At 54.8% G+C, this 17,411-nt stretch overlaps 4 protein-coding genes across 4 annotated transcripts; 3 read left to right on the top strand and 1 right to left on the bottom strand.

Moving 5' to 3' along the window:
- Positions 1-827: 827 nt before the first annotated feature.
- Positions 828-6,211, top strand: BDP81DRAFT_331299 (uncharacterized protein; the record flags this gene model as incomplete). Its single annotated transcript, XM_060585492.1, has 2 exons — positions 828-4,416; positions 4,470-6,211. The coding sequence occupies 2 exons, from the start codon at positions 828-830 to the stop codon at positions 6,209-6,211; spliced, it is 5,331 nt and encodes a 1,776-aa protein (XP_060439801.1).
- A 252-nt stretch (positions 6,212-6,463) lies between these two features.
- BDP81DRAFT_117609 (uncharacterized protein) lies at positions 6,464-7,757 on the bottom strand. Its single transcript, XM_060581560.1, has 2 exons — positions 7,119-7,757; positions 6,464-7,018 (listed from the first exon to the last, which is right to left on the bottom strand). Exons 1-2 carry the CDS (start codon positions 7,509-7,511, stop codon positions 6,716-6,718), a joined length of 696 nt encoding a protein of 231 aa, XP_060439800.1. The 5' UTR covers positions 7,512-7,757; the 3' UTR covers positions 6,464-6,715.
- A 2,287-nt stretch (positions 7,758-10,044) lies between these two features.
- BDP81DRAFT_465120 (ferric reductase like transmembrane component) lies at positions 10,045-12,009 on the top strand (the record flags this gene model as incomplete). The annotated part of the gene is made up of 2 exons (XM_060594235.1): positions 10,045-10,187; positions 10,248-12,009. 2 exons carry the CDS (start codon positions 10,045-10,047, stop codon positions 12,007-12,009), a joined length of 1,905 nt encoding a protein of 634 aa, XP_060439799.1.
- Positions 12,010-12,931: 922 nt separating this feature from the next.
- Positions 12,932-15,002, top strand: BDP81DRAFT_331450 (arginyl-tRNA synthetase; the record flags this gene model as incomplete). The annotated part of the gene is made up of 3 exons (XM_060585505.1): positions 12,932-13,204; positions 13,314-14,524; positions 14,585-15,002. 3 exons carry the CDS (start codon positions 12,932-12,934, stop codon positions 15,000-15,002), a joined length of 1,902 nt encoding a protein of 633 aa, XP_060439798.1.
- Positions 15,003-17,411: the final 2,409 nt, after the last annotated feature.

The raw sequence follows: 17,411 nt of genomic DNA, 5'->3' as shown, positions 1-17,411 counted from the left end.
AACAACCGACAGAAATCATGAAAATGTTGAGGTGCAGCACGTTGAAAGGCACGATGACATAATGATGCAGGTGCAATTCCTGCTGCGCTGGTTGGCCGAAGCTTCATCATCCACAACCTGCCGCTGTCACGTGCTGAGAATCTACAAGTGGATTAGCTTGGGCAGATACGTGCCTTACCTAATCACAGTCGACCCACTTGCTGCCGGGACGGATGAAACAAAGCTCCGGACCCTGCGCCCCACTCTACGGCGGCCGTACCCCTGCTCGGACCGCTGAATGGATCAACCCGTGCAGGAGCCAACGTGCCACAGTCCAGAACAACCGGGAAAGAACAGGGCCTCGCACTTTCAATGTTCGGTACCTCAACCATCCCGTCTTAGCGCAAGGGGACCTCGATTGATTTCTACCCATCTCGAAACTATCTTTACAACTACACACCGTACACGTCTTGGTGCGGCTTGTTTGACTTGACGATTTTATGATACCCACCCCAGCTTCTACTTTTCACTGCAGTGTCTCCCGACGTCTAGAGCTGGAGTAGCATCCGTTTTTGTCACTTTGAGCATTGCGAAGCAGCCCGCGCTCCCCCGCAATCTGTTCAATCAGATAATCTTCTAGGCACACAGCTTCGACCAAGACCTCACGTTGGACTTCTCGATTCCGCCGCCATCATCGTCCATTATTCCACCCCGAATACCTACACACACACTATCGATCCGTTCTCACCGTGCCCGGCCTTGCTTCGAAAGGCACTCATGCGTTCCTAAAGAGCATATACTTCTGCAAAGGGCTCTAGTCCCCGCCAAACTACGACGACTGAAACAATATGGACGACCCCGCGATGGAGCCGCTGGCAGCCGCCGATGCCATCGCGCACCCTCGCCGCCGCTTCTCGGCTTCAAAACCTGCTTCCGTCACCCACGATGCTGCTAAGACACGATCCCAAGCGAACGATGCCGGCGCGCTCGACCCCGACACATGTCGCATCTGCAGAGGCGAGGCGACCACCGAGGAACCGCTCTTCTACCCATGCAAATGTAGTGGCAGTATCAAATACGTTCACCAAGACTGCTTGATGGAGTGGCTCTCACACTCCCAGAAGAAGCACTGCGAGCTATGCAAGACACCCTTCCGCTTTACCAAGCTCTACTCGCCCAAGATGCCAAAGACTCTCCCGGCCCACGTCTTTGTCGGCCACATGGCCAAATACCTCTTCAGAAACGTTCTGGTATGGCTGCGAGCCGCACTGGTCATCAGTGTATGGCTTTGCTGGCTGCCCTACCTCATGCGCTCAGTTTGGGCGTTTCTGTTCTGGGTCAGCGACGAGGGTCTGGGTAGCGGCGCTCTGTGGAACAGCTCAAACGCAACAGTCAGCCGGGGCGTCTCGGTGGCATTCTCTGTTGCCAATTCCAACGTCTGCCCTGCTTCGCCTCTGCTCGAACCCACCACGACGCCAGCGAATCTGGGAGGAATGCTCAAGGATATCATTCAAGGCCAGGAACTGCCCTTCAGCCGGTCATTCCACGGCGTCAACATTACCACCAACGACTCGATGACGGCAGCTCTCATGAGGATGCTGCTAGGGTCCATCACTTCCTTCGGTTCTGCTAACTCTAGCTCAGTGCCTATCGGTACGAGCGACCCCGTTCTCGATCGCCATCCTTCTTTGTTGAGCGGCGTGTCTTGGTTGCGCAACATGACCCGGTACCCAGTCGTAAACCGGACCATCATCGGCGTGCTAGAAGGCCAGATCATCACGATATTGGTCATCATCTCGTTCATTCTTGTCATCCTGGTCCGCGACTACGTTGTTCAGCAACAGCCCGAAATCAATATGCGAGCCGCCTTTGCCGCCAACGACAACGCACAAGCCCAGCCGCAGCCTGAACCGCACCATCAACATGAAGAGCATTTTCACGACCATGATCATGAGCACGAGCATGCACACGCCCATGATGGTGCTGGCATGCTCGATGAATACGGCGCGGCAGATCTGAGAGGGCCAAGTGACAGCGAGGATGATGACGATGAATCATTTACTGGCGGTCGACGCGGAAGCCAGGATGATCTACCTCACATGGCTTGGGATGAACGGGAACCGATGTCCGAGCTCGCAGCTCCACTGCTGCCGGCAGGCTTGCCGGCGAGGGGACTCGGCACTTTTGGGCCCCGCGCCCAAGGAGGACCCGAACCCGACTTTGATTTCAACACACCACCCGAAGGTGGGTCCAACAAGGACTCGCAGACCCCTGTAGCAACTGTTCACGAATACCTCCGTATCTACCGACAGGCCAATGGTGACCCCGAGAAGATCCTCAGAATTATTGAGGAGGAGAAGTTGGATGAGCCACTTGGCTATTGGGCAAGGATCACCAAGTCGATGATGGAAAAGAACCGAGATTCGGGTGCTTCCCAGTCGAAAAAGAGCCAGCCTGGACCCGAAGGACCTTCCACCTCTAGTGATTCTCAAGCTCCGTCCCCATTCTCGGTTCAACTGCCCGCCCCTTCGACACCGCAGTTCTCATGGCCGCCGCAGCCACTTGGCGAGAGTAGTACCAATGGGACAGGAAAGGGCAAGGAGAAGGAAATGCCGACAGATTTTGGCTTCGAATCCAGTCTGGGAGACGAACGTGCAAGCTCTTCAAGATCGACTCCCTTCCAGAGTCCTCTTCGGCCTCGCTCCGTTTCCGATGGCCCTCAAATGAACAACACCATCAACCCACTTGCCAACAACAGCTGGTCATTCTCCGGCTTGAATACTGCACCGCAGGCCGAACCCCAGGCGCAGGAGCCAATGCAATCACTTGGCTTCGATCCTCAGGGACAAGAATTCGGTCTTCCCCCAGCCCGATTCACGCCACCGCGAAGCAATACCCCGGATTTCGGTTCAGATGCGGATCACGATTTTGAGACCGTTGAGCCGATTCACGAGGACGGGCTATTTGGCTTCAACGAGCCAGAGATGCAACTGCCTGATCTGGTAATCGGGCCAGCTCAAGCCAATGACATCCCCGAGGAGCCGCTCGAGGACGTTAACGGCTTGCCTCAGGATGCCGAGGATGGTAGGATAGCCCAGCGGCCGCCTCTCCAGCGGGGAGTCATGGACCGCGTTGCCGACTTCATGTGGGGCGACATTGAGGTGCGAGAGCTAGATATTGGCGGCCGAGACGACGATGCCGCTCATGAACATGATCATGATCATGAAAGCGACGACGATGACTTTGATGATGATCTGGATGATGACGAGCAAGACGCTGTGGAGCAAGACCGCGAGGTTGTTGAAGCTGCCGTCGCCGCCGGGCTCGATCCTGAAGCGATCGATGATGCCGAAGATTTCGAGGGCATCATGGAACTGATCGGCATGCGTGGACCCATCGCTGGTCTCTTTCAAAATGCAATCTTCTGCGTTGTGCTTGTCTCCGTCACGATCTTCGTGTGCGTTTTCATTCCTTACAACCTGGGACGTGTCAGCGTCTGGGCTGCCATGAATCCGATGCGTCTTGTGCGAATGCTCTTTAGCGCGACAAAGTTCATCCAAGACGTTGCGGTTGGCATCATGAGCGGATTGACCAGTCTCACCTTGTGCTTCATTTATACAACAGGACGCATGATGGGCTTCCCAGCCAAGAATGGGGTCGGCTTGCTCATGAAGAAGACGTTCGACATCTTCATGAGTGCTTCAAGCAGGGTCCTCGAGAGCCTGACCAGCGAATTGCCCATTATTTCGACTACCGAGATGCAGAACTTTTCCGCCATCAGCCATGAGGCACTGCTCGACTTCAAGTCCTATCTCTCGGGATCCTTTGCTGCTGTGGGAGACACACTTGGCGCCATCTTCGACCGCGACCTCATAGCCAACACCAAGTATGCAGCGTCACTGTTAGCGAACGCAACCATGTACGCATGGGACGCCCTTCGCGATGTTCCCATTAGCATCCTCAACCCTGGATCATGGGTCATCAGCTTCAGTGTGCCGGAGCCCTCGACCGTCGTTAACCCTGCACTATCGTACTGGTCAGGGACGGATCGTTTCTGGGCAATTCTCTGCGGTTACTTCACCTTTTCAGCAATCAGCGCGCTCTACCTGAAGCGGGGATCGCCCTTCTCGACGGGGCAGACAGGCCAAGAATGGGAAGCTTCCTTAATCGACTTGCTGAACCAAGCTAGCGGCGTCATGAAGGTCATTCTTATCATCAGCATCGAGATGCTCATCTTCCCACTGTACTGCGGTCTCCTCTTGGACGCGGCTCTACTGCCCCTTTTCGAAGCAACCACTTTGAAGTCGCGGGTCGCCTTCACCGTCAATTTTCCGCTCACCTCCATCTTTGTACATTGGTTCGTGGGAACGGGGTACATGTTCCACTTTGCCCTCTTTGTTTCCATGTGCCGAAAGATCATGCGGAAAGGTGTCCTCTGTAAGTTGGTGTTGTTTCTGTCACTGGTTGTTCTTACTAACAAACATCTACAGATTTCATTCGCGATCCAGACGATCCCGAGTTCCACCCCGTTCGCGATGTACTTGAACGCAACGTCGTGACGCAACTGCGCAAGATTCTATTCTCTGCCTTTGTATACGGAGCTCTGGTCATCGTTTGTCTCGGAGGTGTGGTGTGGGGTCTGGCCCTGTCTCTTCCAAGCGTTCTGCCGATTCATTACTCTTCCAATGAGCCTGTCTTGGAGTTCCCCGTCGACCTCTTGTTCTACAACTTTGCTATGCCTCTAGCAGTCAAGTTCTTCAAGCCCAGCGATGGCTTGCATGCCATGTACACTTGGTGGTTCCGCAAGTGCGCCAGAGGCCTTCGGTTGACCTGGTTCCTCTTTGGCGAACGCCGCATTGATGAAGAGGGCATTCTGGCGCTGCGCCCTGGCTCGGATCAACTTGCCCTCCCTTGGTGGAGGCGAGCCCTTCTCGAGGTTAACAAAGAAAACAAGGTGATACCGAAGACGTGGGAGGACACGTTTGAAGGTGGCACCGCGAAGCCATCGTCTGCCATCGCATCCGACCAGATGGTCATCCTCACCCTTAAGAAAGCACGCCTTGTCGAATCTGGACAGCTCCTCGAAGAGGGCCAATTTGTTCGGACCCCTGCCTCGGACCAGGTCAAAATTCCCAAGGGACGACGCGTGTTCATGCCGGTTTCTGAGGGCAACTCTCGACTGGACGGCAAAGATGACGCACCCGATGGCGAACTTTACTCGACGGACCAGTACCAGCTGGTGTACATCCCTCCGCACTTCCGTGCTAGGGTCTTCTTGTTCATCATGTTCATTTGGATCTTTGCCGCAGTCACGGGCGTCAGCTTCACAATCATACCACTCGTATTCGGTCGCAAGATGTTCAAGGTCCTAATCCCAGCCCACATTCGTACCAACGACATTTACGCTTTCAGCATCGGTATCTACATTCTGGGCTCCGCGGCATACTTCCTCTTCCATGCCCGTTCCATCTTCAACAAGATGAAAACGTGGGCATCTACAAATCTGCAGTCTGTGTGGCAGAGCGATGCTCCCATGCGTGTTGCGCTCATGGGCATTCATACTGCCAGGCTTGCTTACGCGTACACGATCCTCCTGGTCGTTTTCCCTCTCATCCTTACGGCCCTCATGGAACTGTACTGCCTCATTCCTCTTCACACTTACATGTATCCACCGACGCCTTACATCGTCGGGACCAACAATGGTGGCCAGTTCAAAGACGGCATCGCGGTGTCAAACCAGCACACGGCGAGGGTCATACAATCCTGGACATTGGGCTTGCTCTACGTCAAGCTCGGGGCTCGGGCCATCACCAGCCTGTACGAGGGCACTCGCATGGCGCAAGCCGTCCGCGCCGTCCTCCGCCGTGGATGGCTCCAGCCCGACGTTCTCGTATTGACGAGGGCCTTTGTTGTTCCTGGTCTGCTCATCGGTGGTTTGGCGATATTCGGGCCGCCGTATGCCGTTGGCTGGATGGAGTCACGCGGCATGCTCGGTGTACCTGCACCTGCACCGCATGAACTCAAGATGGTTTATCGTCTTTCTTATCCCGCAGGTGCGTTCTGCGTACTGGCAGCAATGGTATTATGGAGTATCGTCGGCGTCTTCAACAATTGGAAGGCGCGTATTAGAGACGAGGCCTACCTTATCGGGGAGAGGCTTCACAACTTTGGCGTCGGCGCCGCGGGTGCTGCGGGCGCGCGGGGGCCGTGGCGGATTCGAGGACGAGCGTAGAGTCCCTGATTAAAGGACTATTCTGGTTTTTATGTCATGATTACTCATATACGGAGGAGGGAGGTTTACTGGCGAACGCATTCGCTTCGTGTAGTTTATACATCAGACAGGCCGTACGCCTCTTACATAGTACGGTCTTTATTCTTATTACACTCATGAAGGTTCATGTCGACTGGACAACTCGTGTAAGCAGTGATTGAGTTGCAAACTTTAGGTAAGTCTCTCAGCTTTGCACCGCATCGTCGTCATATGCGCACATGTCACGTTTGCTCTTGAGCCATCGATTTGGAAACGAAGCTTTACGGGTCTTCAGCAGCAGTCTCGCTGCACTCGATTATACACGCTCCGAATCCAGTGCTTGTTTCATCGATTTGGCCGTAGCCAGATACCAGGCCGTCAGGAGGACCTCGTCATATAGAGAATGCTGCGACTAATGTACAGTTCACTTCCACCTCCCCGTCAAGAATAATCACCTGTCATCGCCAGAGATTCTTTCAAAACTTTCTAGAAGAACATGGCAGCACCGCCAACAGCAGCAGTAAACGACACCAAGAGACCAGCTACGGCGCCAGCGGAGAAGGCGGTACCGCCCAGGGCACCGGGCGCGGCGTTGGCGGTGCTCGAGGCCGAGGCGGACGGGGTCGAGGTTCCCGAGGATCCGGAGGACGGGGTGCCGCTGCTTGAGGAGCCGCTGGCGCTCAGGAGGGCTGTGAGGGTGGGGTCTGAGGTGAAGTCGACGGTGACTGTTGCGTTTTTGCAGTCTGAGCGGGTTGGCGCTGTGCCGGAGACGAAGTTTACTGCGGCGCACTGGGGGTGTGTTAGTTGGTATTTCAAAGAGTGAAGAATCTCATGATGATGGCATGAGTGAAGGTAGAGAAGTGAAGGTAGAGACATGAGGAAAACTCACAGTATACAAAAGCCCATCGGGCGAATGCGCAACAACACTAACAACACCCCTCTTGCCCGTCCAATTCCCCGGCGCCGCAACTTTTGGCTCGCAAAAATTGCCCAGGCCAGTCTGCATGACGATGGGGAACAGCTGCGTCCAGCCGCTCGCGGCGGTGGTGTCGAGCGTGGCGCGGAAGAGCCAGTTTGTTTGGGGGTGGCCGTTTTCCATGCCGATTGCGTCGCCTTCGACGTAGAAGTCTGTTGTGGCGGAGGAGGAGGAGGCGGTGTAGCCGCCGCAGGGGGCGGTTGCTTCGTTGTCGTCTGAGTCGCCTAAGGGTTTGGGGAGGGTGAGGGAGAAGTGGGCTGTTGCTGTTGAGGCGAGGAGGAGGAGGCGGGTGAGGAGGCGGGTCATTTTTGCGGTTTTGGGGGGGTGGTGGGAGTGCTGTAGGTGAGGTTGGTAATGTTTGTGTGAGGTGTAGATATGTGTGTTTGGTGGTTGAAGACTTTGGTATCGAGGCGCACAGCGCGGAGGGAGGACAGGTATTAGGATTGGGTTTGATAAGATGGTAAAAAGCAAGATGTGAAGGCAGATGGAGGGGAACACGGGTTTGTTTATGAACGAGACGGCGGCGCGTGGGATGGAATTGGTCAATGGGCGGGAGGAGAATGACCCGAGCACCGGGGTTCCCTTTTCTCTCAGTCTTCTGTAGGGCTAGCCTGGTTGCGCCGTTTGTCTCGAAGGGGCTTAGATTGGGTAACGGCAAAGCTCCTGATGAGCTTTTGCGGTTGTTTGGCAAGGGTAGTATGGAAATCTCTTAGCTGGGAGGACTTTCTGAGTGTGATACGGATACATGGCATCAGTGGAGTGGAGAGAGACGCAAGGTCTTGCCGAATCTTTCTCATCGTTACACGAGAGCGAGCGAGCCTCCGTTCTGGATCTTGAGGTAAGATACATACGAAAAGGATTTGAGAGATCCCGAATGGGTGAACGAGAACCTCGGATTCAATGGACTAGGATGCCTAGATCCGGCAATCGGCACATGGCGAGGTGGAATTGAGTTAAGTCCTGCAGTAAGAAAGAGGAAGGTGACTGACTTACTGGGGGCATTGGGCCCGGTGGCAGGAGGAAGGCTAGGAAGCAAAGATAAAACTTGCTCACTTTGGCTGTTATTGCCGAACTAATTAGCTCCAAACTTCACTTTTTATCACGTTGCATGGTTGCGTGTTTTCCCCTCTCTGTATGCATGAAAGAACCAAAGGTTCTCTCCTAGTTGAACTCTCCGCGCCGGGACTCTCGGGACGAGTCTTGGCTTTCACGTTTAGTGGAGATGACTGATGAGGCTCTTGTAGAGTCTCTGAGTGCCTTCGCAGGTTCCTCGTGTCTTTTCCCAGCGGGCAGCCTCTACGGATACAATGAACTGTCGTCGCGATGCCAACAATATTAAAAGGCGGCGGCGCGCGGGGACGGGTGGCTTGATGCTTAGACGGTTAGACCCATGGATGGAAGGGATGTAGTTAACCTTAGATAGACTAGCCCCGCGATGCGCGCAGGGACTTGCTGGCTGCGTGACAGGGATTGTGACCAATCATGAGGCCGTTTGGGAATGTCACTGAGAAGTTTTGAGCAAATTGTGGCGTTTGCGCAGATGGGATTGGGGGGGACTACCCCTGTTTGAGAGTTCGTCAACTCAGTCTCTCAGACTCTCTCTCGCTCACTCATCGACAAGGGGCCGGGAGGGGGGGGGGGGGGGGGGAGGATATCTGGGGAGAGGGGCACGAGGGGGTTTACGGGGGGTTTTGGGATTCATCTTCTGTCGTGAGCATGTTTCTAAGCTGGGCGGTAGTCTGTACGGAGTAGACCGTAGTAGAGGTTCGGCTGGTTTGGTGAATTGTCTTTGGTAGTGATTCCTTGAGACGCCTTGAGGATTAAACAAGCTTGTTTCTTAATATCGGGTGAAGAAGAGGACACAGATCAGAGGATGACGAGCATGAGCGATACCCGAGTTGAGACTTGAGAGTTTGAAGTGTGTGTAAGTCATGACCCGCGGGAAATCAAACAAACCTAAGAGCCCACACCTCTCTCTATCTGATGGATAAGGCCTTAGTAAACATGCCGCGAAAAACTAAAGCAGAGAGAACTTTCCCCCAAGAAAGTAAAGGAGAGTAAACTCTCGACGAAGAGGGTGTAAAGTGAAAGTGTAGCCGAGACTCCCGTCGTTGAGAAACGAGTCGAGGCATTTCGTACCGTGACTTGGGGCGGATCATCCGTCAGCCACCGTTGCTTGAAGCATCCCGTCTGCCCCATGGCCTAGGTTGTCATGCCGTGAGCATGCCAAACTTGTTCGGATGCATGCTGGACCGTGGTGCGCTAACGTCTTCTCTCTAAACCAGCGCATTCCGTGCCGCCGAGCCGGCTGCCCATTGTTACGTGTACCCTATTATCTCTTGTGTTCGTCTCTTAGCCAGTAGGTTGTCTTGCTTACGCTGCCCAGAGTCTTTGCCTCTTGAACTTGCTCAATCCACCTCATTCCTTCGGCCGATTTACCAATCTTCAAACGTCGTGTAGTCGAGGCGTCTGAACTGTTGGGAGCGAGGATCTACTTTCTTGTGTTTCAATCATTGGAAATAACAACAGTTCTCTGGGAGTTCATGCGCATGCGAATGGTTTTGTGAGATGGTTCCACGAATTTGCGCTACCTCATGACATCGGTGCGCCGTTGGCCTCTCCTCCCAACATCTCACGGCGGATTTCTTCATTTCATCAACTCGAATGAAGCGGTCTTGAACGGGTTCAGTAGAGAATCATCGGCGGAGCTGGAACCCGCCAATATTACGAAACAAAATTTCCAGCGAAGGACATCACAGCCTACGGCTATCGCACAATTGCAAAAGCCTCATCGTCATCAGTCGCGATGAGCCATAATCATGGAGGAGGAGGAGGAAGCATGGGAGGGGGCATGGCCATGGGAACAGCGCTGTTCCAGGAGACAAACGTTCAGCTTGCCCAGTCTTTCTGGTACATTATCGCAGGCGTTGTCGGGTTTCTGGGTATCATCCGCGGTATCAACTACCTAGAGGGCTGGAGAAGGTGAACAACTTCGCCACTGTGTCTGCCCTTTCCCCTCTCAATGCTGACATTATCATACAGACTCAAACGATGCCGCGCCGAGTCCGTACAGTTCCCGACGAAACCCTCAAATTTTATAACACAAGTATGGGCAACATCAACAGCGCTTGTCCGCGAAGCAGGGCACCCTCAACTCTATATCCCCATCAAGGGTCTGCGGTGGACGACACCACCGTCGCTAGGTCGCGTACTTGTGCTACTGGCCTACTGGGCCGTCATCATCTACATGATGGTTAATGACGCCGTCATCAAGGACGCCTACTTCTGGGAACGCATAGGGTTCCGCAACGCCTGGGTGACTGTCATGCAGATGCCCCTCCTCTATCTTCTCGCGATGAAGGTCAACGTAGTAGGCTTCATCATCGGCGCCTCGCATGAACGACTAAGCTGGCTTCACCGATGGGTCGCCAGAACAATGTTCGTGACGGCAACCGTCCACGGCTTCCATTTCTGGTCGGAATGGGTGCGAGCAGACTTTGTCGAGACACAGCTGAGAATCCTACCCGTCATCAAGTACGGCCTCGGAGCCTGGGGAATTCTCATCTGGACATTCCTCACCGGCATGACACCACTGCGCAGCATGGCGTACGAGCTGTTCCTCCTGCAACATATCCTCTCAGCGGTCCTCTTCATCTGGCTGGTCTACGTCCACATCCCGGCCTACGCGAAGCAGTACCTCTGGTTCTCCGTCGCCATCATCTGCTTCGACCGCCTCGCGCGCTGGGCGTTCCTTGCGTGGCAGAATACGAGGCTTCGACCTAATAGGTCGACGTGTACGGGAATGAAGCGGGTGGGACACGAGGTGCAGGTCCGGGCGGCGGGCTCGTCGACGACGGTGTTGACGATTAAGGATGTTCATTTCTCGTGGAAGGCGGGGCAGCACTTGTATCTTTGGCTGCCGCGTATCGGACCGTTTGAGGCGCATCCGTATACTATTGCGTGCGCGCATCAGCTGCCGGAGACGTGTACTTGCAACAGTATCCAACTTGTCGTCAGGAAGCACGGCGGTTTCTCCAAGAGACTGCACGACTATGCGGAGAAGATTCCGGCATCTGGGAAGAAGGAAACGCTGACGGGCTTGGTCCTGGGTCCGTTTGGCGCACCGCCGAGGTGGGATATTTACGATACCATGGTTCTCATCTCGGCGTCTACGGGCACGTCCTTCACGCTGCCCATTTTGGAGAGCATTGTTCAGAGCCGCAGGAAGACATGTATTACAAGGATCGAGTTCATTCTCATGGCATGCCAGGGTGAAGAGATCGAATTCTATAGGCAGCGGCTGCGGGAGTCAATGGAACGCGCGCAGCAGAACGGCATCGAGCTGCAGGTGCACATCGCCGTTACGCGGTCGGGCAAAGCCAAGGAAGGCGAGGCGACGACGGTCCTCTACTCAGACCGAGAGGGGAGCTCTAGTTCTAGTTCGTCTGCGAAACACAGGAGGATCGTCTCGGATGACTCCGTGGATGGTGGTGGCGGTGGAGGGTGTTGCCAGGAAAAGGGGCTGGACTTGGAGAAGGGCGACGAGGTGTTGCTTACACCCAGAATCCGGAGCGGTTCGGTGATGAGCATGGTGAAGGAGTATTATTCTCGCCCTGATCTGGAGGCTCTGATTCGGGAACCCGTCGAAGCTGCGGGCGGTGAGACGTCGATCGTTGTTTGCGGTGGGCAGTCGTTGACGAGTTCGGTCAGGAATTGCGTGGCCTCGCTGTCGGATGAGAGGGCAGTCCATAAGGGGACGGGCGCACAGGGAATCCATCTTTTTGTTGAGGAGTACTCGTTTTAGATTATATCCACGTAAGGAATAATTCATGCAGGCCGCGTACTCATATTGCATGTGAACTCCTGGAGGAATTGACTTGAGAGGAAAGTGTTGGATGAATCTATCTACCTAGTTATTATGGGTGATGATTATGAGTCCAGAAGGATGGTTTCATCTGGCTCAATTAGTACATTTATTACCGGCTTCATCAGCAGCATGTATAAATAGTCTTATCAAGAGAGAGCTTACGCGGTGAAGATCACGAAGGATTGTTCTCTTCCACTAGTCATGGTCAACGTAGCCTACGATGTCTAGTGTGAAACAAGATGAAAATAATAGACATTTCGTATATATATATCCACTCGAGGTACTCATTCTTCGTCATTGTATGTGAGAGATTCATGGACTGATGATGAGTTTTGTGTGAAATGGTAGAGGTGAGCTCACCGAGATCCGCGGGGAGATTGCCCCTCCATATGCGACTCACCGAGAATGATTACCCCTCCACTCGGTGAGCTCCGGTGAGGCCCCACATCACCGTCCAGCCAACCACAGGGACGAATGGCTCAGTGACTCAGGCTGGTCGTCGGTCCGCAATTTTTTCTCTGCGGGTGACAAACATCGGCCACCAGCCCTCAGCCCAGCGACCCCTCCCCCTCCTTGCCTTTTTTTCTTTCCTCGTCCCCCTGCAGCCCAGTCCCCGTCGTCGAGTCTCTTAATGACTAGCGTCGCGCGCTTCCTCTTCTCTTCTTCTTCTTTACTTCGTTCAGCCCACGTTTATCCCACAAGCCTTCGACGAGGAGCTTCTTCTGCCGCTTCAGCCTTCGTCCACCATCCTCCTCGACGACGACCTCCAACGGCCACCGCGCGACTCTTCTCCTCGACGGCTCCGAACCGGTCGACCCTCGCTAAACCTCCACCCGCCCCCACCGTCACACTCGCGACAATGGCCGACCAGATCACGGCGCAGCTCGAGAAGCTCTCCGTGAGCAAGCTCGAGTCCTACCCCGGCTGCTACCCCGAAGTCAACCCCATCGACGTCTACCGCTCCCACATCACCTCGCTGCTGCAGCCTGTCACTGGCGTCGAGAGCACCATCATCTACAACGCCCTCCAGTGGACCCAGAGCTTGGATAAGGGCGACTTGGTGCTGGCTGTCCCTGCTCTTCGCATCAAGGGCAAGAAGCCTGCTGATCTCACCGCTGAGTGGCTCGACAAGGTCAGTCTTGAATCAAGATCATGGGGCTAATCTATGCCCCTGGAGCAATGCGCGCTGGTGGCTCTCTCGTAGTACTCTTGAGCATTAGACTAACACGCCTTGGCTACAGATCCCCGAGTCTCCCTTGATCGAGAAGCCTGTTTCTTTCCAGAATGGCACTTTCCTCCAGTTCTGGTTCAAGCCCGGCCCCCTTTCCCAGATCCTGATTCCCCAGGTCAGATCTCGCGGCATCGACTTTGGCAAGAACCCCAACAACGGCCTCAAGAGCGCCAAAGATCCCTCACAGGGCAAGAAGAAGATCATTGTCGAGTTCTCCTCGCCGAACATCGCGAAGCCTTTCCACGCCGGTCACTTGCGGAGCACCATCATTGGTGGCTTCATCGCCAACCTCTACGACGGCGCCGGCTGGGATGTGTCCCGTATCAACTACCTCGGTGACTGGGGAAAGCAGTACGGTCTTTTGGCTCTGGGCTTCGAGAGGTTCGGTAGCGAGGAGGCGCTTGCCGCTGATCCCATCAACCACCTGTACGAGGTCTACGTCAAGATCAACAGGGATATGGCCGACGAGAAGGATCAGATCACCGCCAAAGAGCAGGCCGGCGAGGACGTCACCGCGCTCAAGGACAACAGCCTCGACGAGCAGGCTCGCAAGTACTTCAAGGCCATGGTCGCCGGAGACGACAAGGCCGTGGCTCAGTGGAGGCGATTCCGTGATCTCAGCATTAAGCGTTACAAGGAGACCTACGCCCGTCTCAACATTCACTTTGACGAGTACTCAGGCGAGAGTCAAGTCTCCGAGGCGGATATGGAGGCTGCTGCCAAGAAGCTCGAGGACATGAAGATTTCCGAAGAGTCGGAAGGCGCCGTCATCATTGACTTCACCAAGCACGTTCCCGGAAAGTCAGGCAAGAGTCTGGAGCGCCCCATTATTCGCAAGAAGGACGGCACAGCTCTGTACCTGACCCGTGACATCAGCGAGCTTCTCCACCGTGAAAAGAAGTACAACTTTGACCACATGATTTACGTCGTCGCTTCTCAGCAAGATCTCCACTTGAAGCAGCTCTTCAAGATTATCGAGCTCATGGGCCATGGCGAGACGGCCAACAAGTGCCAGCACATCAACTTTGGTATGGTTCTGGGAATGAGCACCCGTAAGGGTACTGTCAAGTTCTTGGATGACATTCTGCGCGACGTCGGAGACAAGATGCACGAGGTGATGAAGAAGAACGAGGCCAAGTACTCCCAAGTCGCCGAACCGGAGGCCACGGCCGACATTCTTGGCATCAGCAGTGTCATGGTCCAGGATATGAGTGGAAAGAGGTATGTCGTCCGGACTTTTCCTTCCAGGCGCTTTCGGATGCACTGACACAATTGGCCCAGGATCAACAACTACAAGTTCGACATGGACACCATGACCTCGTTCGAGGGTGACACTGGACCGTATCTCCAGTACGCCCACGCTCGGCTGTGCTCCATCTTCCGCAAGGCTGGAGTCGCTGAGGAGGAGATCGCAAAGGCTGACCTTGGCTTGTTGACGGAGAAGCATGCTATCGAGCTGATCCGCGTCATTAGCCAGTACCCCGACGTTGTCCAGAACACTCTCAAAACCTTGGAGCCCACTACTGTGCTTACGTATCTGTTCCGCCTCACGCACGTCGTCAGCAGCAGTTACGACGTGTTGCGTATTGTTGGAAGCGAAGCTGAGCTCCAGAAGGCCCGCTTGGCGCTGTACATGGCCGCCAGGACCGTGCTCTTCAACGGCATGCGGCTCTTGGGACTGTCCCCGGTCGAGAGGTGAGCTCTTCTCTTCATGCGCTGTCGCGCTCTGCCGCCTGGCATGTGAAACTTGATGCTGACCACCCCACCAGAATGTAAACTGGCATCATGACGGAATCATTACTGCGAGACGAGAGACGAGAGTGGAGGAGAATGATGTGGTCGCATCAAGATGACTTGAACAACCAAAAGATAGTGCAGGATCATGAGCGGAGTGACCTCCCACGGCCACAAAAGTGTTCGTACTAATGACGAACTCGGGCATAGGAGAGCTGCTACTGCGTAACAGGTCGGCACAACGGCTACTAGCCATCAGCCACAATGTGGTGCCATTCCATGATGGCCGACGGCGCGAACCGGTGTGGCGTCGCGCGACAAAGAGACGTTTTCGACCAAAGAAGCCATCGACCGTTTCGGTGTACTCGAAGTCCCCGTGGCCGTCTGTGGCCGTCGTCGTTATCGTCGGACAGACAGCATGAGCCACACAGGATTCGCGTGCACCAGCCCACTAGTGCTGAGTAATTGAAGAGACAAATTTTTTACCATTTATTACCCCCGATTGGAGGCAAAGGAGTCATTCATCTGCAGTGAAGTTTGATGTGCAGGTGGCGGCGGCAATCAATTCTAGTAGGGCTGCTATCTGCTATCTGCAGAAGAAGCAGAAGCAGAAGCAGAAGCAAAAGCAGCAGCAATAGCAACAGCAGCAGACTGGAGGCAAAGCAGACGAGAGGTCGCGCGACGAGTGTTTCGTATGAAGCAGGAGATTGGTCCGCCTACTCTCAGGTGAGAAAAGTCTGACCCATGATGACTGTCAAAGCAGACTGTGACTGTGCAGCTCGAGCTGTGAGCCACGGTGCCACGACACTCACAACAGGTGGCCCTCTCCCCTGACGCTCTCCCTTTAAGGAGTCAAGAGGCGTTCGACTTGTCTAGGAGTCAACATGTGGCTTTTGTCTGACGCTCGGTGACTGGCGTGGGGGAGTTCCATTCCTGGGCGCCAACCAAGTGATCTTCCCGCTCGGATCCCGCTAGGGCGTACTAATCCCTGCCAACACCGAATCTTGCATATGCTCGAAACACTAGAGTTGCGATGGCTCTCGACGGCTCTGACTGGCTCTGACTAGTTCTCACTGCCTGTCGCTGGCTCTCATTCGATCTGCGGATGGCTGTTGGCTACCAATTTCCGGCCGCATAGCTTCCGCGACGCCGTGGCTTGCAGTTGATCGACATCCACAATCTACACATTGAGAGTCGATGACTACGTGAAGTCTCTCTATCGACGTCTTCTGGTCAAGTGCCGGAGGGAACCCAAGAACAATATTGACGATTTATCCCTACCTTGTGTTGGACATTGTGAGTTGTCCAAGAGTCCAAGGCCGAGACTGACATTTGCCCAGGCTCCGGAACACAATGGCAACGGTGCATCCGGCGTGGGGCACCATGCGGATCGGCCTCACCATCAAGGCGGAGGGTTGACATTCTCGTCCTCGTCCTCCTCCCTCTCAAGCTTCCGCTCTGAACGGAACAACGCGCAAACGAAGGAAGCGAGAGCGTCGTGTAGCGGCGAGCGGACGTGCCTGGCCTAGCCCTAGAATGGTTCCAGAGGGAATGTGACAGCAGCTCCTTTTGACAATTTTAGGCAATAGAGCAGTGCGATTTCGTCTGCTCGTATGCTATCCTTGGTTTTAGCTGCAAAGCTAGCGTACTGCCCGGTGAAGTGGCTCGGTGTCTGTGCCGAGACCGGACGGGCCCCGACCTCCGGTAGCCCACCGCAACAGCTCTACCTGACGCCGGTGCCTGGGCGCCTGGTTCAGACGCCCAGTCGACGAGGGCAAAGTGGGACGAGGATGATCCTGTCCCTCTCCGCGGGCACTACGGACTTGGACATGGGACAGCTTGGTAGTCACGGTGGCGTGTTTACTCCTTGCTGCGGTGAGACGTCGACTCGGCCAATCTTCTGGCCCCTGTGTTTGGAGCTCTCGCGGATGCAACGCGCATCCCACAGTCACCTCATATTCTAACCGTCTCCTTGGGCCCTAAGCTGCCATGGTCAACCCTGCTGCAGACCACGAGCCTGCATACCCTCCCACGCAAGATGCAAGGACCGGCATCGGTATTTGCTAGCACTCCGTGAGCTCCAGTTGGGGAGCTCTCGGGGATTTGCCTTTGCCCCTCCCTCGTCTCTTGAGGCGAACCGAGTGTCTGATCTCTGATGTATCTTTCAGGAAGCTCAGTGCCCAGATGTCAGAACTCAACGAACCACTTGTCTGGGAAGGGAAGGGAGCAAAGCGAAGAAGCAGCAGCAGCAGCAGCAGCAACACCAAGCGAGCAAGCACAACGGCGGCGGCCGACATGCAAGCGCGGCACAAGTAAATAACTACTTGTGCTATATTGGGAAGGATTATCCACCATCATCGGGGTCCAAGACTCT

The sequence above is a fragment of the Colletotrichum phormii genome (genome assembly GCF_030913505.1).
Source record: "Colletotrichum phormii strain CBS 102054 chromosome Unknown BDP81scaffold_27, whole genome shotgun sequence".
Lineage (NCBI taxonomy): Eukaryota > Fungi > Ascomycota > Sordariomycetes > Glomerellales > Glomerellaceae > Colletotrichum > Colletotrichum phormii.
This window is presented reverse-complemented; position numbering and strand designations above follow the sequence as displayed.

Coding starts and splice junctions, on each gene's coding strand:
- BDP81DRAFT_117609 (XM_060581560.1), bottom strand. CDS start 7,511: ATGACCCGCCTCCTCACCCGCCTCCTCCTCCTCGCCTCAACAGCAACA. Junction 7,019..7,118: donor CCGATGGGCTTTTGTATACT/GTGAGTTTTCCT, acceptor ACACACCCCCAG/TGCGCCGCAGTAAACTTCGT.